At 47.7% G+C, this 23,162-nt stretch overlaps 3 protein-coding genes across 5 annotated transcripts; 1 reads left to right on the top strand and 2 right to left on the bottom strand.

The window, feature by feature from the left end:
- Positions 1-568: 568 nt before the first annotated feature.
- hgsnat (heparan-alpha-glucosaminide N-acetyltransferase) lies at positions 569-10,911 on the bottom strand. The gene is made up of 19 exons (XM_023829771.2): positions 10,682-10,911; positions 9,627-9,742; positions 8,798-8,934; positions 8,471-8,589; positions 7,923-7,992; positions 7,719-7,785; positions 6,881-6,981; positions 6,430-6,506; positions 5,465-5,495; positions 5,184-5,344; positions 4,979-5,094; positions 4,738-4,859; positions 3,489-3,615; positions 3,022-3,108; positions 2,808-2,885; positions 2,640-2,710; positions 2,128-2,240; positions 1,585-1,805; positions 569-1,269 (listed from the first exon to the last, which is right to left on the bottom strand). The coding sequence occupies exons 1-18, from the start codon at positions 10,857-10,859 to the stop codon at positions 1,624-1,626; spliced, it is 1,953 nt and encodes a 650-aa protein (XP_023685539.2). The 5' UTR covers positions 10,860-10,911; the 3' UTR covers positions 569-1,269; positions 1,585-1,623.
- Positions 10,912-12,081: 1,170 nt separating this feature from the next.
- Positions 12,082-22,042, top strand: LOC111853074 (general transcription factor IIE subunit 2-like). The gene is made up of 8 exons (XM_023829600.2): positions 12,082-12,268; positions 12,970-13,130; positions 19,198-19,289; positions 19,517-19,624; positions 20,389-20,571; positions 20,654-20,747; positions 21,307-21,422; positions 21,536-22,042. The coding sequence occupies exons 2-8, from the start codon at positions 12,971-12,973 to the stop codon at positions 21,647-21,649; spliced, it is 867 nt and encodes a 288-aa protein (XP_023685368.2). The 5' UTR covers positions 12,082-12,268; position 12,970; the 3' UTR covers positions 21,650-22,042.
- On the bottom strand, positions 14,656-18,664 carry smim18 (small integral membrane protein 18). 3 transcript variants are annotated; one of them, XM_023829603.2, is made up of 2 exons: positions 18,304-18,664; positions 14,656-15,855 (listed from the first exon to the last, which is right to left on the bottom strand). In XM_023829603.2, the coding sequence occupies exons 1-2, from the start codon at positions 18,330-18,332 to the stop codon at positions 15,537-15,539; spliced, it is 348 nt and encodes a 115-aa protein (XP_023685371.1). In that variant the 5' UTR covers positions 18,333-18,664; the 3' UTR covers positions 14,656-15,536. The 3 variants fall into 3 exon arrangements, with proteins under 3 accessions (XP_023685371.1, XP_023685374.1, XP_023685373.1); XM_023829606.2 differs by lacking the exon at positions 18,304-18,664 and adding an exon at positions 17,851-18,005; XM_023829605.2 differs by lacking the exon at positions 18,304-18,664 and adding an exon at positions 16,844-17,838.
- Positions 22,043-23,162: the final 1,120 nt, after the last annotated feature.

Below are 23,162 nucleotides of genomic sequence, written 5' to 3'. Positions count from 1 at the left end.
CCCCCAAATCGGCCCAAGATTTCATTCCCATTCACGTGTAGTTTCACAAACATTTTCAAGGTTAGTTATGATTTTTTTAAATATGACATTAAAAGTGGAATATGGCGACGTAATATATTTACACTTGCTGATTAAGTATTTGATTGAGGACACTTCTTCCATAATTCGGTTTGCAAGTGGTCACAGGTGGTCTATTTTCTGTAACTTATAGACACGGGGTTGCCAGCTTTCACGCATCTGGTGTGACACTCGCGCTTTTAGACTAACATTCACGCAAGACATCTTACGGCAAATCTGTTAAAAACCTAAAATCAGCTAGGCTATATCAAAACGTTGGTGTACTTTGCGAACCCCACTGACTTTTTTACAAGGTAATAAAACTGTTACATATATGTAGATGCATGTGCATGTGTGTGCATACTCTGGAATAGAAAATCTCACTCAAGTTTACCGCATTTTACAACCCTGCTGATATTTTTCAAAACCACCTTTCAAAAAATGTTATATAATCTTGAATAAAAAGACGAAAAATACAATGACAATGACTCTGACATCAGTCATTCCAAAGTTACATTTCTAATTTGAAATACATTTTATTATTCAAAATAATGCGACAGAACATCAGAAATACATTTTTATATTATACCAAATTTCAAGAGACCCTAGAAAATTAATCATTGCGTTTCATCCATGAAAACGCACGTGTAGTGTTAAAACAATACAAGTTATTTACACGAACATTACTAAAATGTAGCGTCTACAGTTTCTAGCCACATGATTACAACGTTTCTGTATAGTTACAATTAAATACATTTGTAATGAAACCGTGACTCATCTGGACATTCGCTCCTTTTTGGCATCTGTAGGACACGAAATTTCATTGGTTTTATGAAGGACTGAGACAAACGAGATGATTACTATGCATAACATTGAAAAGTCCTAAAAAGAAAACAATTCCACCCAATACCGCCAAATATACAGTTCCAGGCTGGTACACAAGGAAATATTTTTAGACGGTTCAAGCAGACGTTTTTTTTTTTTTTAACATTAAACTGTTCTTTTTTCCCTTATGTAAACCATGCACGTGGGATGACTGCATTTTCTTATGAAAAGTCCATTTTGGCAGCGCACCAGTAATTACATTTTTCACAGCTGCCCTAAACTCTTCCAACAGCAAAGGAAAAAGGCACTTAAATGTGTCGGTTTGGTCCTTGGCAAACCCCTCTGCTTCTCCAGTGAACCAGCTGAAGAACAGGACCCTCTCAGAAACTGCAAAACAGATCGCAGCAGTCCGTATTCGTGTGGTAAAGCGATCCACAGGTGACAAGGCTGGCTGGACCTCAGTGGTGAACCCTTATTGACAGAGCACTTAAGGGGGAACTCAATAAGGCAATACAACACAGTGGGAATAACAGTCCCGCTGAGATGTATAGCATGCAGTAGGAATCCATGACTAAACCAGATAATCCAAAATGTCCACGTGTCCAAGATCAATAGCTGGCTCTGAGTGCCAGCACCATTGGCAGTTTGGTCAAGCCCCGCCCCCAGTCACCTCACAGCCCCGCCCAAGTCACACCCACTCACCCCATGGCCCACCCCTTTACCACTCCACAGGATGGTGGACTAGATCTTCCAGAAGATTTTCTTCCTGTAGAGCAGGTAGGATATTAGTACCCATATGGAGGTTGCCACCAGGTTCTGCGTCAGATGTTCTGCATGTGACTGACTGTTCCACATTTTCCATCTGAAGGGGAAGTAGCTCTGGAAGACTTCGTGGCCCACATACACCAGGATGGAGTTCATCCCTGCAAATGGACAGACCAACTGCTCAAGTCCGCAACTGCACAAAGACGACCCCGTGGCTCAAACATCCAATCAGTGTTCCTCAACCCGGTCCTCTGGCATCCTCAGACAGTGCACATTTTTGCTCCCTCCTAGGTCCTGGCAAACCTGTACCAGTGTTCTTGATTACTTGGTTGAGGTGTGTTGGGAACTGGGAGGGAGCAAAAATGTGCACTGTCTGGCAGGGAACTGGGATGGAGCAAAAATGTGGACTGACTGGGCATCCCTGATGATTCGGTTGAGAAACACTGATTTAGATCACATGTGATCTGCAACGGACCTCACCGGGGTAAAAGAAGGGCGCCCCAGACCAGAACTTTACCACGTCCACCGTGTAATAGACGAAGAACAGAATCACGAAGGCAAAGCAGCTGAGCGTGGTGATGTAAGATAGAGACCTGGAAGACAGAACACAGTGGAACACGGTACAAAGTGTTTGCTCTCCGGTAGCCTAGCAACAGGCCTGTTCAGATAACGCCAGAATCCATCACTAACAGGATTTTATACTTTATATGCAAAACTTGGAAGGGGGGTTAAAATAATTAGTGTTATTACCACTTAAGCAAAAACATGCAATTTGGGAGATAAGATGTCATTCAACTTAATGGTCTTGATATAGACTGATGTCATTCTGGGTAAAATTTCAACCAGTAAATATACACAGTGCAATGGGGATTTTAACTAGGTTAACTTGTCCTTTATAGCTACATATACAATCTCTTAAAAGGTAATACAAATAAATAATAATGCGTTATAAATAATAGAGCAATGAACAAATATAACACAATTGATGTTACCATAGATTCTTATTGACGGGAATGAATCCATATTCTTTTGAGCACTTTGTCAAAATGGCTGAAATGATTCCCTGTAAGGGGGGGGGGGAGAGGGTGGAGGTTATTTCTGACTACTGCAATGTGGGGCAAAACCCCATGATGACCAGAACGTCACTCGGTTTTACATACCAGTATGAATCCCCATATGGCAAACCTGGACATGATTTTTGAGTGCTGGTCCTTGAAGTGAAAAATGATCTTTCCAGCCTAGCAGTGAAGTAAAAGAGGGAATTCACCGAAAATGCTAAGTTCCCGACTCACTGAGCCATGCAAAAGTAAGCAAATGCTTGTTTGACGTAGGTCCCCATTCGCTGAGGACGGGGACGAGGTTCACGGAACGGACCTGCAAGCCCAGGAAAGCCATCACGACAGAATTGATGCTTCCGAGCACCCCCTCTGGGTCGTACGGCATCTGGGACTGGTACAGAACCTGGAGAGGAGATGGAAGCTGTCAGAGGCAGAGGTGGACATTCCAGTTCCGTAAAGGAAAAGTCCAGACCATGATTTTTATTTTTTTTTGTTTCAACCAACCAACTGAGTTCTCTGGGATTGTGAGTCTTTATCCTCAACTGGTTGGTTGAAACAAAATCTTGGTCTGGATTTCTACTTCCTCATTCTGGAATGTCCACCTCCAGTCAGAGGCAGAACAATGGACAGACTGCTATTAGAGACGATAAAAGAACCTTTGAAAACATTTAATTTTAATTTCTAACGACACTTATACATAGGTAGATGATGTCTGAGTATGGAATGAAGGAGCTTCTAAGAGGGGGCGGGTCTCCCTGCTCTCCCCTGCCCTCCGACACGTACCCGAGACGATGGGGTCTGGTAGATATGCTTCTCCCCCAAAAGCCAGCGGTCAATAAGACCAGCCGCTCCTCCGGTGCAGTTTGGGTACTGGCCAAAGTCACCGATTCCCCCTGGGCCCAGGTAACCACTGGTGGGACAGAACAACAGCATTTAAACAACATTTATATTTGATTTATATATGGTTGCCAGTAGGGGTATAATTCGGAAGCTATGCCACGATACGATTTGATTTCGGTTTTTGCAAAGCAATTTGAAATCTGGCAATATTTGAAATGGTACTGCATTCGATTCAGTAATACACGATCAATATGCATATGTTCAATACAGTTAAACAAACTGATTTTAGTGGATTTTGAATTCAAAAAGACTTATCAATAAATGTCTACTTTGTATTTTTAACAACAGAATTTGTTGAAAAAGCTATACATGTCTCAAAAACAGGGTTGCAAAAACCTTGGAATGTTTTCTGTTACTTCCTATATATTCCTGTTAACTCCCCTGGAAAGTTTCCAATTTGGAATGTTCCCAAAATTCCCTAGCTTATCTTCCCATGGAAAGTTTCTGGAAGTTTTCTGTCCCTTTGCAACCCTACTCAAAAATACAAAAAAAATGTCTGCAAAAGAAACATTCTGTATCGTATCTGTACTTGAACAACTGAAAACCTATTTCTGGATATGTATAGCTTACTCTCTGAAAACTGAGGAACACAGGTGAACTAAACTACATCAAATGTACTGTAATCTATTGGTCCCTGTTCTCTCCCATGGTGAGTCTCTTGATTGCTTTGTTTGAGAGATGTTTTCCTCAGCAGCAGCGTTTTGGTATATTGTCAAAGTTTAATGATATGAATGTATTTTTGTTAAGAGTCCATTGACAATCAATGTATCAATTAGAATTGATGAACTGTTACACCCCTAGTTGCCATGGATACATTCATTGGTGTTCGGGTACTCTTGATGTTATTGGCAAGATTTCCAAATAAGGCATTAAACGGTTATTAATCATCATTTGAGTAATCATTTACAGCCGATGTCTTCACCCGAATAAGCATAATTTTACCCATTTATATTGCTGTATATTGAATTGTGGAAATTCAAGTATTGCACTCAAGGCTACTGTCACAGGACCCTTTGGGTGACTTGACCAGGCACCCTTCCAGGTACAAGCCAGTGTCCTTCCTCCGCTTAATGCAATGCAGTAACATGCGGCACACGAGCCTCCAGGGTCCGGCAGGCTCGGGGTCACTCACAGCGGGCAATCGGGGACAGGGAGCAGGAAGGTGAGACACAGCCAGATGGTTTCCAGGACAACCACGCAAAGCCACGCAGGCCAGTAGGGCAGGATGTCCTGCAGCGAGGACCAGCGGCCATCCTGGGAGGGGTGACAATGTGCCATGACCCATCTGCCAATGTCACATCACACTTATGTCTGAGGGTCTAAGTCCGTTGGGCTGTTTTCTGTCGGTTGAGGGGGTCGGGCCGGATTCTCACCGAGTCCTGGCCGTCTGTCCTGGTGCCAAATCTCATGAGGTGGAGGGCAACCACGGCCAAGTAGGAGATGGACAGGCGCTGTAGGACTCCAGGGATTCGCAGGGTGTCCCAGGACACTGTGGGACACATGATCACATTGGGGGCGGGGCTACGAGTATGAAATTTGCATAGTGCGGATGATGTAACTCTACACAACGCCACTCACGGGGTCCTTGGCAGTAGTTGGGGTTGATGACCAGCACTCCCAGTACGAACAGCTGTACGCTCCTCCACAGGGCCTTGCCCAAAATCCCAGAGCGCCTTGACCCCCGCCGCAGGGCAGAGTTCAGCGACAGCGCGATAGACGTTCCCATGATGAAGACGAACCTGCGACAGAGGTGTAGAGCAGCCTGAGGGATTGTTGAGGGCAGAGTCCGAGGCAGGGCAGACGCCAATCAAAACATGCACGCGCCTCACTGCACATTCCGTGGATGCGTGTGAACTTACCAGGGGAAGACCAGATCAGCCACTGTGAGTCCTGTAAAGACAAGAAGTCAAACATGTTACTTCCTCTGGTTTTAAATGACCACGTTCGCCTGAGAAAATGTCAAGATACACGGCCGGCTTTTCTGTACTTATGGATACTGATACTGAATTAAATACACTGCAAAGTACAAACCACATCTATCTAAACTTGGCCATTTAATGGGTTAATGATTAGACACCAAGAGCGTAGATGTACTTTAACCCCAGGACACCCACAACCACACTCGCCTGGCAAAAACAGGATCAAATTCTATCTTTATAGGTCAGCATTTCCTGAACTATTTATTAAATAGTAAAATTCTAACTGAGGATGATATACAGTATATTAGAGATGCGGTTCAAACAATCAAACAAACTAAAGAACAAGAATAGAAACCCCCGTGAGAATTTCGATCCATCCATCCATCCATCATCTGTAACCACTTGTCGTGTGGGGTCCGGAGCCTATCCAGGAGGCAGGCCAGGAGGGGGCGCCAACCCATCACGCAGCACGCTCACACACCATTCGCTCACACACCATTCGCTCACACACCATTCGCTCACACATATGGACCATTTCGTAACTCTAATTAATCTCAGCATGTTTTTGAACTGGGGGGGGGGGGGGGGAACTGGAGTGCCTGGAGGAATATGGCGGAGACTCCAACCCAGAGGTGTGAGGCGACAGTGCGAACCACTGCACCACTGCGCCGCCCCTCGGTGGGAATGTAAATTCTCATATGTACACCAAGTACACCTTTTCTTCCCCTTTCGACATTAGGTGTAATTCCTTCCATTCCGGCCCAACCTCTGGCCCCCCAGCTGCATTAAAGTGTGCAGTGTGCCCAGTGCTATTGCTGTTCGAACCTTTTACCAACCCTCCGTGCAGGAATAAAGCGTATCAATCCAGCCACCTATGTGTCACGGTTGCCGGGAGATGGGCTCACCGTTCCAGCTCTCGTGTCTGAAGAACCAGTATCTCCCTCCTCCGTAGTTCACAAAGATCATTATGACAAGAGCCAGCCTGCGGGGGCAGAGTCAGCAGTTTCCCTTCATGTGGATGCAGAAGAGAAGCCCCCCCCCCTCGCATGTGAAAACAGACTGTCACTATACGCATCTCTTCCTGGGATATTTCTACGCACATTAGCATTTAAGAGCTTCCAAACGCTACATTAGCATCATGTCCTGTAAGCTCTTTCAGCATAAGAGATACACGTGTGGACACTGTAGGAATATCTCACCCCCAAGTGCAAGGAGATAGTAACGTCTACAAGGTTAAATGGCAGAACAGCTGAATGCGGTTCTTGCAGAGCATCTGGATAATGTGAGTATCTAGACTGCGATATTAAATACGCTGTAAGCACCATCCGGGAGACGGGAGACAGTGGGGGAGTTTACCCTCGAAAGGTGTCCAGAGAACGCAACCGGGTGCTGGGGGTCGGGGGGGTGGCGGGCAACTCATAGGAGGAGTCCACGGTTCTGCTGGGGGAGCCGAGCTCCTGTAACAGAAGGGTGGTTAAACCATGTCAGACAGGCATCTCTCTGGACGACCTCTAGGGGCCTGCTTATCAGTACAGTAACAGAAGGGTGGTTAAACCATGTCAGACAGGCATCTCTCTGGATGACCTCTGGGGGCCTGCTGGTCAGTACAGTAACAGAAGGGTGGTTAAACCATGTCAGACAGGCATCTCTCTGGACGACCTCTGGGGGCCTGCTGGTCAGTACAGTAACAGAAGGGTGGTTAAACCATGTCAGACAGGCATCTCTCTGGACGACCTCTGGGGGCCTGCTGGTCAGTACAGTAACAGAAGGGTGGTTAAACCATGTCAGACAGGCATCTCTGCGGACGACCTCTAGGGGCCTGCTGATCAGTACAGTAACAGAAGGGTGGTTAAACCATGTCAGACAGGCATCTCTCTGGACGACCTCTGGGGGCCTGCTGGTCAGTACAGTAACAGAAGGGTGGTTAAACCATGTCAGACAGGCATCTCTGCGGACGACCTCTAGGGGCCTGCTGATCAGTACAGTAACAGAAGGGTGGTTAAACCATGTCAGACAGGCATCTCTGCGGACGACCTCTAGGGGCCTGCTGATCAGTACAGATGTGCTGCTAAGCACCTGCAGTGTGGGCGTGGGCAGTAGGCGAACAGAGAAATTCATGTGTGGGGGAGTATTTTTAATATGATAAAAGTGGAAGGACTGCAATAATACTAATAATAAAAAAAAATAAACTCACTGAATTTACGAGCCTGTCCATTTCCATGGTGTTTCCCAGGCAACACAGATTTCTTACCACATCCAACCTGGAAATAAGAACAAATTAGTTGGGAAGGGAGTGAAGTGGATGTAGGCGGCTTCTACTCGCTTAGCGAATCAACTGCGTCATGAAGACTTTAAGTGTGGGGGGTTATCAAGGGGGAAAGGAGAAAAAAAACCTCACCCCATGACAGTTCGTCCAGCAGCGACCAGAATGCACAATCCGGCATACACCAGTACAGCGACCAGGATGGCTAGAAGAGGGAAAGCACAGAACTCACTGCAAAATGCACTCAGTGGCCAGTTCATTAGCTACACCTGCTCTTTAATGCTAACGGCCTGCTCCCCCAAACAGCCAATCATCTGCCTGCAGTGGAATGCATGCAGCGCACAGATAGGGAGATGAGATTCAGCTACTGGTTGAATAAGCCCCATCTGGCTCCCTATGCCACATATATAGGTGAGACCAAGTTTGGCAGTGAAGGGCAGTGAAGGGCAGCCACCTGCAGTGGAGCCCATGGAGCTGGGGGTTAAGGGTCTCGTTGAAGGGCCCATAGCGACTATTCTGCCGAGGCTGGGCTCGAACTGGCGACCTTCCGATCACAGGAAGACTGAGCCCGCTGAGCCACACGCTGTGCCAATCAAGCGGTAATCGAGCGTAGAACCATCCACGCAGAATGCAATCAGAGGGAGCGAAATCGGACAGGGAGCGAAATCGGACAGGTAGCTCACGCAGGTAACTGTTGACAGGCTCCTTGTCGGTGACTATGCTGCAGCTGGCTCTCACGGACTCGTTGTCATTCTTCACCCACAGAGAGTAGTTACCCTGCTCTCCAAAGTGGAAGGCAACCCTAGAGGACAAGAGTAAACGTCTTTTCACAATGTTTGGCACAGTTTAATGCCGATACTTGCAAAAATACACGCCTACCCTCTTGAGTGAATGGATTACAATATTTAACAGAAATTTACTTGTAACAATGGAAGAAGATGGACAGATAGTATAGAACGGGGCAGCTGGACAGCTTTACGGTGAGGAATGTGTCATAGAGGTGTGTTTACCTGCATAGCTCCTGGTTGCCTGTGCTGCTATTGAGCTGCAGGGTTAGAGGATGCTGGGAACTGAGAACGAACGCTGCCGAACTGGGAGTCCCAGGGATTGGCTGTGCAGGGACCAATCCAAGGGGCTGGAACAGGCACTGAGAGACGGGAGAATCAGTGCGTCATTGGTACAGCACTGTAGACATGCCAAGGATGGTGACCTCACCTCAGTCACAGTCTCTCTAACCCTATGACACTCACTGTGGTGAAGTGGGGGGCGTGGTTACCCTGGCAGATTCAGGGGGCCCAGCACTCATAAAACACGAGATTCATGTTTTAATCGTGGGGACTTCCCCCCCTTAAATCGTCCCATATTTCTCCAGATTGAAAGTGAGCGGCTTTTCAGGAGACCCAGAATTTCTAGCTGTGGCCCTGCACGCACGCACGCACACACACACACACACACACACACACATACACAGGATTGTAATTATATCTTTATAGGGACTCTCCATTGATTTCTATGGGGAAAACTCTAATCCCAATATAACGACCTTAACCCCTATCCAGCCCTAACGTTAAACATAAGTAACCAAGCTAAATAGCATTTTTACTTTTTAATTGCATTCACAGATTTTTATAAAACTCAGGTTATCGTTGTGGGATCTGAAAAAAATGTCCCCAAAAGGTACAAAGTACAGATTTATATCACACTGGTCCCCACAATGTAATAATTACAAACACACACACACACACACACACAAACAGAAAACTTCCCTAAAAACCAGATGAAATCAACATAAAACCAGTCAGCTTACTCTGCAACGCAGTCTCCCGTCCGCCTGCTCACCTGAAAGCAGTGATCTGACAGCCAAGACACCAGGACGTCTTGCTGTAGCTCGCTGTTAACGATCAGAGAAGCCTCATCCATCTTGAGCGCCGTAGACTTTCGGCCAGGGTGAGAAACTGGGGAGGGGCATCAAATTGAATGAAAAAGTCATCTGAGCGAATATTAAACTGTGTACTTCAGGCAATTCCCTTTTTCAGAACAAAAATCTATGTGCTTCTCTCGTAATGAGATCGGCTGTCTCTCAGCCCGAGAATCACTATTCCACCCCTGTGGGAAGCGCACTGGACCAGCAGGGGAAAGACTGATCGCTCACACTGTTGTCACATGCCACACTCTCACTTGCCAGACTGGGTCAAATCTCATTTCAGCAAGCTCAGCTGTGGAGCTTTTGGAGGGAAGTTTAAACCAGACCAGAGCCTGGGGTCTGCCCAGGTAGCCGGCTGATCTGACCACATCGACTGGAGTGCCGTATTTCTTCGAGTAGCAATCGGTTTTATTTGTATCTGCTTGTCAAAAAGTAACCGACGTCATATTTATGCAAATATGTAGCAGCTCAAATTAAATCTCCTCCCTGTTTCCTTTTAATATCATCGTTCAGAGTGAGCAAATTAAAAATAGATTTAACCAACACCAACGAAAGTAACCCACCACTATCATATTATAAAAACCTATTAGATTGAGAAACTGAAAGTACGGGGGATTCCGCTGTTAGTTCCTCCCTCCAGTCACACGTACTGAAAAACAGCCGAATGAAACTGTATTTTTTACAGCTTTAAAGTGAGTAAAATACTGCAGCACAAATGATGAAGTTTCATGTATACAACACAGCACAGCGCAAATAAACACCAAGATTACAACATTTCCCCATCTACCTATACAAAAATCCCCGATGAGGCGCGGTCACAAGGGACCTTGTTTTAATTTGACTTTATTAAAACGTCTATAAACAGAGAGTCATACCGTCGCTTAGCTCATACACGACCCGACATCACTGTTGCCATGTACTATAAGCTTCGCGGCGGATCGCAGCCTGGATTGCCTCGTGTGCTGCTTACCGGACATCTGAGCTGCCAAGGGCAGCGCGCAGACTGCGAGCACGGCCGCGATCAGCGCCCGCAAAGCCGCCGCATGCCGCCCCTCACACCCGCGCATCTCCGCCGAGTCCCCCTTCCCCTTGCTGTCGCCAGCGTCGGCTCTGCGCTCGCCTTTCCTTTTTCCTTTCTCTCTCCTCATGACGGAGACTTCCGACCCCTCCTTTCTGTTTTGACACGCGAGGGAGAGAGAGAAGGGACAAAGTACGTGGAAGCGGCGCGGACCCGAGGCCTCCACGCGGACACGCGCCGCTTTCCCGCGTTTGGATCCCAAAGCAGATGTGGTTTAACTGTATGTCATTTGACGGATGGTGTGAACAATCACAACCTGATGCAAATGTCAACATTTGTGTAAGATTCTGTATATAGCACACAAGACCTGGCGATCGATTCTAATTACCCTTCTCTACTTAGAAAAACCAAAACGAATATGATAATGAAGCTAGTTAATATTTATGAGACCACGACACTAATTGGCTGGAATAGTTTTAACAGGATATTCAGTCAAAACCAGTGCTTGAAGTTAACAGGTGTTAGCAGCGGAACGCAGTTCCGGAACTTCTGTATTTTTGTCTTTTGGGTTCCGCCACTTTTTTCTGCGTTCCGGTACTTACTGAAACTGATCTGACGCAGCGACAGTGGCCCGAGAATAGACAATATCACAAGACCGATAAAAGACTACATTACCCACAAGCCACGACAGTGCCCTATCATATGCATCCACTGAGTCCCAACCAATCGCATCAGCTTTAGCCCTAGTCTATTTTTAGGCCTACAAGTATCACACTGGTCTGGTTCATGTTGTTTTAATGGTTTTTCAGTATTCCATTTGTGAATTAGAAAAAAGTAGCCTATGCCTATAGGTTATTGCTTGGAAGAATGATTAAATTAAAGTAGTTTTTGAACCAACACATCCTAAAGACTTTATTTTTTTTTCATCGCACAAATGTCAAATGTCGGAAAATTAGAGTTCCTGCACTTATTTTTTCCCACTTCAAACACTGATCAAAACAGAGCATTTTCACCTTATGAACGCTATTTTCTGACAGACAAGACATTACAGGGGACTGTATCCCTTATAGAGCTTTTGGATTCCTGATAGATGTGAGCAGTGACAAATGTTTTATAACACCCCATTGACACCTAGCAAATGTGGTTGGCTAGTTAGCTAAACAACACGGTCCACACGGAGCTACTAACGGGCAATGTAAGCTGGAGTTACTGGCGTGCAGATAGTTATTTACATCCATATAGCGCTGCAGGCTAGCGGGTTTTTCTGACACAAAAGCGAATTAACCAAAATTAGCAAATGCCAGCTCTAATCATGACACTCAAAGAAAAAGTCAGGTTCGAGGCACTCGCCTAGCGGCGGAAGTGAGAGCGGTGGATTATGGGTCATCGTTAGCTGAGTGGCTAACGAAGCTAACGCGGGTTAAGGATGAGTTGGGCGACGGAGCGGCGGGGCGAAGCGAAGCCGAGCGGTCCTGTTCGTGAAAACTAAGTTTGCTGGAAGACAGAGAAGCTGTTTCTCTCCCACGAACGAAAAACAAGGTACATGGGTGTGGAGCAGTGTCTGGCCCGCGGCCGGCCAGGCTGAGACTGTATTCCAGCCTCGGGGGAAGCGCACGTCCGAGTCGAAGTGATGGGGGCGAAAACGTGCAGCTGGAAGGACTAAATGAAATAAGATGGACGTAGTTTAAAAGTTTCTGTCTGGTTGTAGTGAGGGTGTCTACCCGCATGGTCAGACGTGAAGTCCCCACACCTTTAAACTGGCACTCTGCAAATTACTGCTTTATGTTAAGCTATGAAACTATGCAATAAATAATAATAATAAATATCCTCCGTTCTTTCCATACATTGTAACGTCTAATTAAGCGCTTTTCATTGTTGGTGCCGATGTAACTTTTTTACAACTTCTGTTTAGTTACACCTAACTGTAATAATCTTAAAGTTAAATTTTAATCAGTTGTAAATAGATGTATATTCGGGCCCAGTGTCCGCAGCTTTAAGCATTTTAAAATGCATCCAAGCATGACTTTAAAAGACACACATTGACAATTAACGGTGCTTTGGTTGGGCCAGATGAATGGGTTAAAATAATACTCAGACTTCTATGGACTGAGATGTAGAACCCAGGCCAAAACATTTTGTTGTCTAGTGAAAAGAAGAAGTAGTAGTAAGTATTCTTGTTCAGGACAGAGTTCCTCTATGAAGTGTACCGGAATGTAAAGTATTGACTTTCTGGTGGGCAGAATGGATCCAGCCCTACTGAGAGAGCGAGAGCTCTTCAAGAAGAAAGCCTTATCCACACCCACGGTGGAGAAGAGGCCGGCTTCTTCTGAGTCCTCGTCCTCGAAGAAGAAGAAGGCCAAAGTAGACCGCGAGGGGTCCACGGGGTCTAAGCACAGTTCAGGTTAGTCGCTGCATGGTAATTACCCCTTATACCTGGATAGTGTTCCAACTGTTGTACCATTGAATCACTGCTATCATGAAAGGCAACACATTCCTCGTCCTTTCTGGTAACTCTTGAGAAATGCAGCTCCCTTGAGTTTGACAAATCGTAATGATCATGAAATAGCTTGGATGAATTTCCTTTATGTTATTATTCTAACTACTGGAATGTATGTGTATGATGACCCTGCCTCTTCTGGAAGTTCCGGGACACCCAGAAATTCACAGCTGCTCCCTGACACCCTCAAATGACGACCAGTGTCCTGGAAATCTATCGCTCCGCTATTCAGCAGCACTAAAACTACCCTGCAATAAATAGTATCGCCACAAACCCACACCATCCGGTTGGCATGTTTTCCTGCTGGCACCCCCCCATGGCCCCCGCCAGCACTAGGGTTGGGCAGTATCAACTTTTTAATACCATCCAGACACTATACTACACTATACAGTATTTTCGTGATATTTTAAGAAGCACAGCTGTTCCAGTATTTCCCAGTAAAGTTCGATGGGAGTGTTGCGGTAATTTCGACCGAAAATATTACCGTCATAGGGCCCAAGCTTAGCCAGCAGCCCACCCGTTTGTCCCTCCGCTACCTCCCTGAAATTAGTTTCCTAAGTTGGGATGTCTGATGATGATATAGGTGTATGGTTTGCCGTGTATAAGTATACCCCCTTGTCCTGGTCCAGCTTGATGATGCTGAATGCTGTCTTATGAGTTTTGATGCTTAATTGCTTCACTCGTGCTGTGTTGTACAGATATGTTTGATATTCATTATGGGATTATTGCGTCCATCTGATGTCTGTCCAAATGTTACCCTCTCATATGTCACATTTTTCCATTACATAAGCCGTTATGGAATACTGATTGACAATGTATTTCTAAAACGTATTCATTCTGATAACCGGTAAGTCCTTTAGAAGGCCACTTGGGGCGATACAAGACAGTTTCCCCGCACTTTTAGATAAAAGAATTTGGAAGGAATGACACACACTTTTTTTGTTTTGACGGAGAATAGACCACTGACTGTACCATGGAATGAATCAGTGCAGTGCATTGTAACATAATTAGACCATGACTGACTCAGGTCTATATAGAAGAACGACGTAACACCAGTCAAGCATCAGTAATGATTCTTAATGTTTCATGCTGTTATGGGCTTTGTGATTTCTGAATTTTGTCCTGCAGAAAATGAATAATCTAATTTATTTCAAATAGAGCCATGCATTTCCTCACAAACATCCTCTGAGAAGCATGTGACAGATGTATTCCTGACCCAGTGTATCCACAATAACAACATCCTCCCGGATACGAATGCCACTTAAGTGCATCTTTAGTACTGTAAGCCAGCTTGGCATGATAGACGTGTCAAGTGCTGAGTGTTTTGAAGTGGATTCTTTGTTTATTTGTTCTCAGGTACTGAAAGAATGATTTAAAGCTGAAGGACTGCAGTGTAACTTTAGTCATAGATTCAAATGATCAGGCACGATTTGAGTCGCAAGTCAACACTGTTGGTATTTTAATGACGTTTACAAGGTATTAAGGCAAATATAAGAATGTCGTACTATACTTTAAGACTAAATTAAATGCAGATATGTACCACAACAGGGGCGGGGAAATTTTTCTGTTTTGTGTAAAAAAAAAAAATTAAACAAATAAAGTGAAGTTTGGTATCTACAAAGGCAAAATAGCAAATAGAATGTGTAATCAGTTCTACAACAGATGGTACCAGTAATGGTTTAGGCTTAAATGTTTCAGCAACAATCTAGGTCCGGTAAATGTAATGATGATCATCCGTGATATTCATCTTTTCATTGCAGTTGCCTCTCTGAAATGTCCTTTGAAATGTAGACATAAATGATAGCTGTGTAACCCTCGTTTTTATGACAAAATGCTGAAAATCTGAGGCATGGGGTGGTGTCTCTGATTTCTGGGCCGCTGTGACAGCATCCTCTCGCAGGTGAATGTTAAATTTTTTCGGGCATCATGCCTTTATGTAAATGCAGCATTTAAGGCTGGATGGTGAGGAAGGAACATGCAAGACTGTAATTGTTTTGTTTTTAGGTATCCAGGCTTCAAATCTGCATGACGGTTTAGTTCATCGCAAAAATATAATAATTAGTGTTATTTCATCTTTGGGAGATTAGAGGGGATGGTAATTCGCTTTTGGTAGATGATGATTTATGCAGTCTGTGTCGATTATCCCAGAAGGAGACCCTGGTCCACAGGAGGGAATGTTCTGTATTCCATCCACACAGATTCCTCATTGAGAGATGTGCTTTTAACAGAAATGACCGCGACTCCAGCCACGTGTGGGAGGGGAACAGTCTGCACAGGAGGGCTCCCCCTGCTGGTGGGAGGACCCAACCTTTAGACTACCTCCACATGGCGCTTGTGCATACTCTCCACCACGGTGCGGAAGGGGCCGGGCTCTTCCCGTAGCTGGCGTGCCGTCTTGCCCTTTGCACAGCAGCCGCAGTCCAGCAGCTCATAGAGTGCGGCCAGGACCGCCAGTGACACGACTGTTAATGCGAAGAGCAGCAGGATGACGAAGCAGGCTACGTTCCAGCTGTCATGGAAGGGGTACGCCTCCTGCACCTGCAGTGCTGCGCCAGCAGGGGGCACTGCTGGGTGCAAGGCTTGGCTGGCGTTGTGACCAGTCATCGCTTCTAGGGTCTCCTTGGTGTCCCTGGGGTGTGGGGGTGGACAGATGAATTAACCACTTACAGTAGGTTACTGACGGTGATATACGCTCCTTGTATCATATTGTTATAAGTGTTTAGATCCTAAAGAAGCAGCCTGGAATTAAACTCTGCGATTTGGGTTTTGGCTGTTTTTTGCTCCCTAATTGTTCTGTACAGCGCCTTGTTAAAATGATCTGTGTAAATTAAATTCTCATCAAGTGTTTGCTACCTGAGGCACCTCACCTGATTTTTTTTTTTCCAGTTAACACGGCCTTCTGTTCATGCTTTTTAAGGAGTAGAATGAAAATTGTAAAGTATAGTAGCTTGACTGTAATGAGAATAGCCATTTGTGGGTGTAATCTGGATTCTGTTGGTGGTGTCCCCGTCCCTTACTGGGACAGCTTCGTAATGAGGCACCACGTGACGGGCACCACATGACGGGCGGCACCACATGACGGGCAACGCTCTAGATACCAACTAGAACAGGGGTCACCAACTTTTTTGAAACTGAGAGCTACGTCACGGGTACTGAGCCATACGAAGGGCTGCCAGTTTGAAACGCTCTTCTATACTTCATGTATAATAAACATGTTTTAGATGCTTTTTTTTTTTTTTAGATATTGTAATTTTCAAATCTATATAAATGCAAATTATGATTAAAGAAGAATAGCAACAGGATACAATTAAATTTTAGATGCTGCTCGCTGGTGAGTTGTGCTATTTTTAGAACAGGTCCGCGGGCGACTTGTGGTCCTAGGGGGCGTCCTGGTGCCCGCGGGCGCCATGTCAGTGACCCCTGAACTAGAATGTTGCAATGGTACAGGAATTGTAATTTTTTTCCCCACTGCATTTAGGATGAGCATTTTGGATTTATATGTGAAAATAAACAGTCCAATGTTTACGAATTTTACAAAGCATTTCGGAGGCATCGTCATTAGTTTCAACAACGAAGGGATGCATAAATAAGTGTCTGTTTAGCAGTTTTCAGCTTACATGTGGGTTCAGCTCTGCTTTGGGATCTTCTTGGTGTCCTGGCTCTGGCACCCTCACGGAGGCGCAGTGAGAGTCGGGCTTTTTGTGTTTCCCTTAATCTGCTGACCGCGGCCCGAAACCATCAACCGTTAATGAAGCGATCACGCCAAGCGTCGCGCGCGTGCACACGCTCCGATGGGCGCACGGCTTCACGATTCACCTCTCCATCTGGACCCCCTATCGGGATTCCGGTCTGGCACTGCGGCGGTCGCGCCTCGGAAACGTGATCCGGACCGGCCTGGCATGGCATCCCCACCGGAAAGCCGGGGATGTCCGTGCGAGGAGCACGAAGCGGGGAGGGGCGGCAGGCTGAACATGCAGCCCGGTGCCAGGACACCCTGGTAAACAAGCGGATGTGAGTCACGGACGGGCATTCTGGGAAAGGCCTTCAGTGCCCGCGAGCCTCCGACCGGGACGTCTTAGACGCGTGCCGCCGCATCCCTGGCTAGCCACGCCTTCCGGCTCCGGTTCTCAGAACCACCCCCCACCCACTTTGCCTGCCACACGTGGGCAGATGGCAGTAGGAGTCCCCCTCCCCCAAACGCCGCATCGCCTTGCCTGGCCACGGCAGCTCGCTCATTTCTACACGGACGCGCCCCTCAGGACGCTGCTGTCCCCGTCTGACTTTCGCCACGCCTCCGACGCTCGCCTGCACCTGACTATTCTACATACCAGCCTCTTTCCTACCCAGCTATATGCTTCGGCTTATATTCTTTCTTTATCCTCCCTTCAGTAAATATTATTAAAATAAGCAGCGATATAGACTGGTGGTGTGACAAGCAAGACAAACTTCCAGGGTAACTAGTATGAAACTATGACGTCATGCCTTCTGCGATAAATAAATAAATAAACAAAGGAGTAAATAAACAGCAGGGGCGAGCGAGCGAGCGCGGCTCCGTGTGTGAGCGACGTGGCGGACGGCGGCGTGCAGCGACTGGCCAACCTCAGGAGGGAGCGTGCAGACGTACCTGTGTCTTCGTCGGCCGGGATGCTGGAGGAAAAGAAGGCTGTCTCTCTTCCCCCCTCCCCAGCGGCCTGGATGTCGGGCTCCTCTCAGACGGCACAGAGCCGCGATTGGCCCACCTCACGCGCAACAGACGGACCGCCCATCCTCTGCTGAACCTCCCCCAACCCCCCGCCCCCCCCCCCCCTCCGCGCTCATCAGCATAAAACAGCAGCACCCTCCCACAACCTGAATAATTCATGAGTTCACTGGCTGTGTGCGTTGTTCTCGCTGGTGGTGGGGGTCGGCTGGGGGACCATGCTGTGGTGTACCTCCCTCAGCAACCCGCGAATCAGACGTAGCCTCTGAGGACTGGATCCGCGGACATTGCCGTCTCAGTACGTTCCTGCTTATCCATAGTTAAGTGCCGATCCGCCCTGGCAGTGAGCGACACAGTTACATCCAGCGGCTCCCCTACCTGTGATTAGCTTTCCCTCGCTGAGCCATTTTTACAGCCCATCCTTTACATCGGTGTCTCTCAGCCCGGTCCGTGGGGACTCCCAGACGGCCCACGTCTTTGCTCCCTCCCAGCTCCCTATCGTCTGGTGGTCCTGGAGGGACTGGCTTGAGGAATAAACCGCTCTACGCGCATCTGTTTTCTGCACGGAGTGGGGCGGGGGTTGGGGTAGGTGGAGTGGGGGAGCATTGGTGAGGAGTAGACTGCTGTGAGGTGGGGGAGGGTACAGGCAGGCAGACAGATTCAACTTGTGGTGTGCAGTCTGCTCCTGGGTTCAGCTGGGGGCTCTGAGAGTGTGCTGCACTCTGACAGCGCCACGACACCTCCCCCCCCCCCCCAGCTCCTCCTCTGCCTTAAAGGGCCGGATCACATGGACTCAGCAGTTACCTCTCCGGAAAGGCCCTCATAAACAAACGTGGAGGTGTCTGCGAGCGCTGTCGCGGTCCGCCGCTCGTCTGCGAGCGCTATAGCGGTCCGCCGCTCGTCTGCGAGCGCTATCGCGGTCTGCTGCTCGTCTGCGAGCCAGCGGGCTGTTTGATGCGGAAAAGGCCTGACTGGATGAGCCCGGCTCTGATGGCGACTGGTGTATGACAGCCCCTATCAGTCACACAGCATCAATACGCCGGTACCTTCAGTCGAACCCTTGCCCCGCCCCTGCACTGGGGGGTCACAACTCATAAAATGGGCTTTGCTTGAAATCCAGCCATTTCAAATCCCCGAATTATTTCGATATTGAATTTCCACAGATTGCTCTTCCAACCCCAAAATCTGTTTTGTATGCCTGTATTGCATTAATAATTACCATTCGCTGCATAAGTCACCGAACTGCGTTTTTGGCTTGTGCTTTTATTTCAGACAAGAGCAATGGATCATTCAACCTGAAAGCCTTATCTGGGAGTTCGGGGTACAAATTCGGAGTGCTGGCAAAAATCGTCAACTACATGAAGGTCAGTGAAAGGCCGGGTCCCATTTGTGTATCTGTGGTCCTTTCGGCTGTCAAACCTTGGAGTTCCAATCTTATTGGTAGGTCACACTGTGACCATCGCTGGCCCGGCCTGCAAATTTGCCTGAAAGTAAAAATCGTATTTGGCAGCAAGTGTGATTTTCTCCCCCCCCACCTTGGGCCCCGACCCCCGGCTGGCCCTCCTAACACCCCCGCCTGCCACCTGCACAGACACGGCACCAGCACGGCGACACGCACCATCTGACCCTGGAGGAGATACTGGACGAGACTAAGCTGCTGGATATCAGTGTGAAGCAGAAACAGTGGCTCGTGATCGAGGTGGGCTGGCCTAAATTTAACCCCCCCACCCCCCCCCCCCGCGCCGCCCCCCCCCCAGTGCTGCCTTCCAATGACGCATGTGTAGCTGATGCGTAATCCAAGCAATTGATTGTTTGGCCGTAATGCTTTCTTTCTTTTTTTTTTCTCGTAGGCTGTATACCAAAGACACTTAGCTTGTAAACATTCTGTATGCGGCTGTCAGTGTCCATGCTAATAGGATAGTATCCAAATGTGGAACTCGTACCCCAGAGGTTATTGGTGCTGATGGAAGGGCCCTCTTCCAAGCGCTTGACCTAAATTTCTTCATTATCATATCCAACCATATGCATGGATAACAACTGCTTTGAAACACTGGCCCGATCTGAGCAAGGGAATGTAAATCTAGCATATTTTTAAATGCATGATATCTCCACTAGGGGGGGCTAAAATGCTTTGTTTGTGATCCATGTCACTGCAATGGGGGGGGGGGCATGGCTGAATTCACTGCTTTTTATTTTAGAGTCGTTAATGCGGATTTTTTTTTTCCTGAGAAGGTTTTTTTTGTTTACTTTGCCACAAGTTAGTTTCGTGTTGTTCAAACGTCAAGGAAATGAACGGGAAATTGCATTTTATTCAAAGATGCTTTTATTCAAGGTGCATTAGGCCCAGTTATTGTGCTAACCGAGCTAAGTTAGCAGTGTCTCTCAGTGCGGAGACAGCTGGTTAGTTCACCCCCTTTCCCCCCCCCCCCCCCCCCGGCCCTCCGTGTCTGCTTCTCGACGCAGGCCCTGGCCTGCAACCCCAAGATCGAGGTGCGTGATGGGAAGTACGGCTTCAAGCCCAAGCACCCGCTGAAGGACAAGAAGGCGCTGCTGCGTCTGCTGGACAAGCACGACCAGCTGGGCCTGGGGGGGCTGCTGCTGGAGGACGTGGAGGAGGGGCTGCCCAATGCGCACAAGGCCATCAAGGTGCGTGCGCGATTGACGGCGGCCGGGGCCGCGCCCCTCCCGCTGCCCTGAGCTAAGGCCGTGCTTTCGGTCCCCCCCCCAGGCCCTCGGTGACCAGATCATATTTGTGACGCGGCCCGACAAAAAGAAGATCCTGTTCTACAATGACAAGCACTGCCAGTTTGTCGTGGATGAAGGTGAGCGGCCGGCATTAAACTTATTTTACATACGCTTTTATCCAAAGCGGGGTCAGACAAGTCACTGGAGACATAGGGGTTAAAGGTCTTCCTCAAGGGCACAATGGTGACATCATTCTGCAAACCCTGGGATTTGAACCGGCGACCTTCTGACCCCAGATGCAGCATAACAGAAGAATAATACTTTCTACAGAACAATTTCTCTTGTAAGAGTGCCGGACTATAGGTGTCTGTTGTAAGGATTAGGCTGTAAAAAAATTAAAAGCTTCTGGTATTGCAAAGCAAGGCGGCCTATCTGTAAAGCAAGGCGGCCTATCTGTAAAGCAAGGCGGCCTATCTGTAAAGCAAGGCGGCCTATCTGTAAAGCAAGGCGGCCTATCTGTAAAGCAAGGCGGCCTCTCTGTAAAGCAAGGCGGCCTATCTGTAAAGCAAGGCGGTCTCGGTTGTGAGGAGCAGGATAGGTCTGCTCAGGTGCCTGATGCATGTTTGTCTGCCGGAAGAGCCCTTGGTGTGGTGTGCAGGGTGTAGATTCACGGCGGAGCTGCATTTTCCCTGACAGAATTCCAGAAACTGTGGCGTAGCATTCCCGTGGACTGCATGGACGAGGAGAACATCGAGGATTACCTGAAGAGACAGGGCATCTCCTCCATGCAGGACACTGGACCAAAGAAACCGGTTTGTGCAACGACTGGGCTCTCTGGCACAAAAGGATTCATGAGTATTAAATGCGATTGCCCCAGATCTGCTCCCTTCGAGCGACTTGTAAACACCCCGATTCCTCATCGCAGATGCCGATACAGAAAAGAAAGAAGCCAGGCAGTCAGAAGAGGCGCTTCAAGACGCACAACGACCACCTCTCCGGGGTGCTGGAGGACTACTCTGAAGGGGTGCCCAAGAAATGACCCTGCAGAGCCAACGACAAGCAGCAGGGGGCGCTGTGTCTCAATAATGGACTTGTCTTTAACAGAGCCAAGGACAGTTTGTCTAAGCGAAATTTATCCAGGAATTTATTATTTCCACACAGTAAACCGGCAGTGCCAATTATCAGACACACAGAATGTTTATACGTGTAAATGTATTTTTTCCTTCATGCGTGTTCCTTAGACGCCAGGCTTTTATAGAGGCGTCAAGGTTAATTTTTTTGCAACAGCTTTTGAGCTTTTAGTTCAGGAGTATAAATGCAAGCTGGACTGTTTGATCATCTTTTAAAGATAAAGATCAGGAATATGGTGAATTGATTTTTTTTTTTTTTTTTTTTAGCTTTTCATAAATAAAATTCCTGACCTCTGAATTTACCTGGGATTCAGAAGCAAATATTATTGATTTCTAGATACATAAATCCTCAGTGTCCTTGAGGTCCTAGCGAGAGGTTAAAAAACAGCAAAGGGGTAAAGCTTTAATCTCTGATTGGACACACTGTGCCCTTCTTATCCCTGCGTCTGTGGCCGATAGCAGTAGTCGGTGAGTGGATTTTCCCGCTGGCCTGCTGTGCTGGTGTCCGGTGTGCCTTCCTCCGTCCGATCTTGGCCTCTCCCACCGCTTGCTGCTCCACTCTTTTCTCCCTGCCCAGACGAGCAGGGAGGCTCCGTGATACGTACGAAGGCGGGAGGTCCGTGATACGTACCTTTCTCCGACAAGCCGGTTGCCGTGGCGATTTGGGAACACCCCAGCACAATTTACAGGATGGGGAGGGGGGGGGGAGAGATGGGGCGGGGCCTGCTGTAAGTCCCATCCAGATAATGACCAGAGGAGCCTCTGTGCAACATGATCCGCTCCCCCCACCCACGGTGCGTTGGCGCTGAAAGCCCCAGACCCTGGGGTCGCGGTCACACGATACGGCTGGCTGAATGCACGCCGGTGCCCCAGTTGTCAGGGCAGTTGCCATGACCTCGATTCCCTGCAAGGTCGCCATGACGATCAATAAAACGTGCCTGGCGGGGTTTTACTGTGCCGGACAGAAATCAGTGGTTTTTTTTTTTTTTTTTTGCACCTCTGTGAGTCCTGATTCCATGACATGACAGTAGCTACATCCTTGGAATATAACGAGGGCTTGCAGTCCCCAGATGAGACGGAACAACAGAACGCACGGAGAAGCCTTAATATAGGGCGAGACTTTTCTGATCGTCTGGCGCTGCCCCTAGTGGACAGCTGATGTCACTGCGACTAGCAGAGTCCAGTGCACCAAATTAAGATGGCAGCTTTCTGTGCCTCCAGGGGTGGGCTGGGAGAAGTGCATCAGATCAGATTTACTCTCCTACAGCACGTAGTGGGTGGGCTCTTTGGAGAGAGAAGCTACAGGAAACCCTGGATATGCGCCCTAGGGTCATCCGCATAGGCAGCTGTCGCTGGGTGGGCCAACGCCCTTTGGGGGGGGGCATACATGACCCCAAAAAAAGAGAAAATTCATCTGCAATT

Source organism: Paramormyrops kingsleyae, chromosome 25, assembly GCF_048594095.1.
Source record: "Paramormyrops kingsleyae isolate MSU_618 chromosome 25, PKINGS_0.4, whole genome shotgun sequence".
NCBI classification, from domain to species: Eukaryota; Metazoa; Chordata; class Actinopteri; order Osteoglossiformes; family Mormyridae; genus Paramormyrops; species Paramormyrops kingsleyae.
Note: the sequence above shows the minus strand (reverse complement) of the source record. Positions and strands in the feature narration are given on the sequence as shown.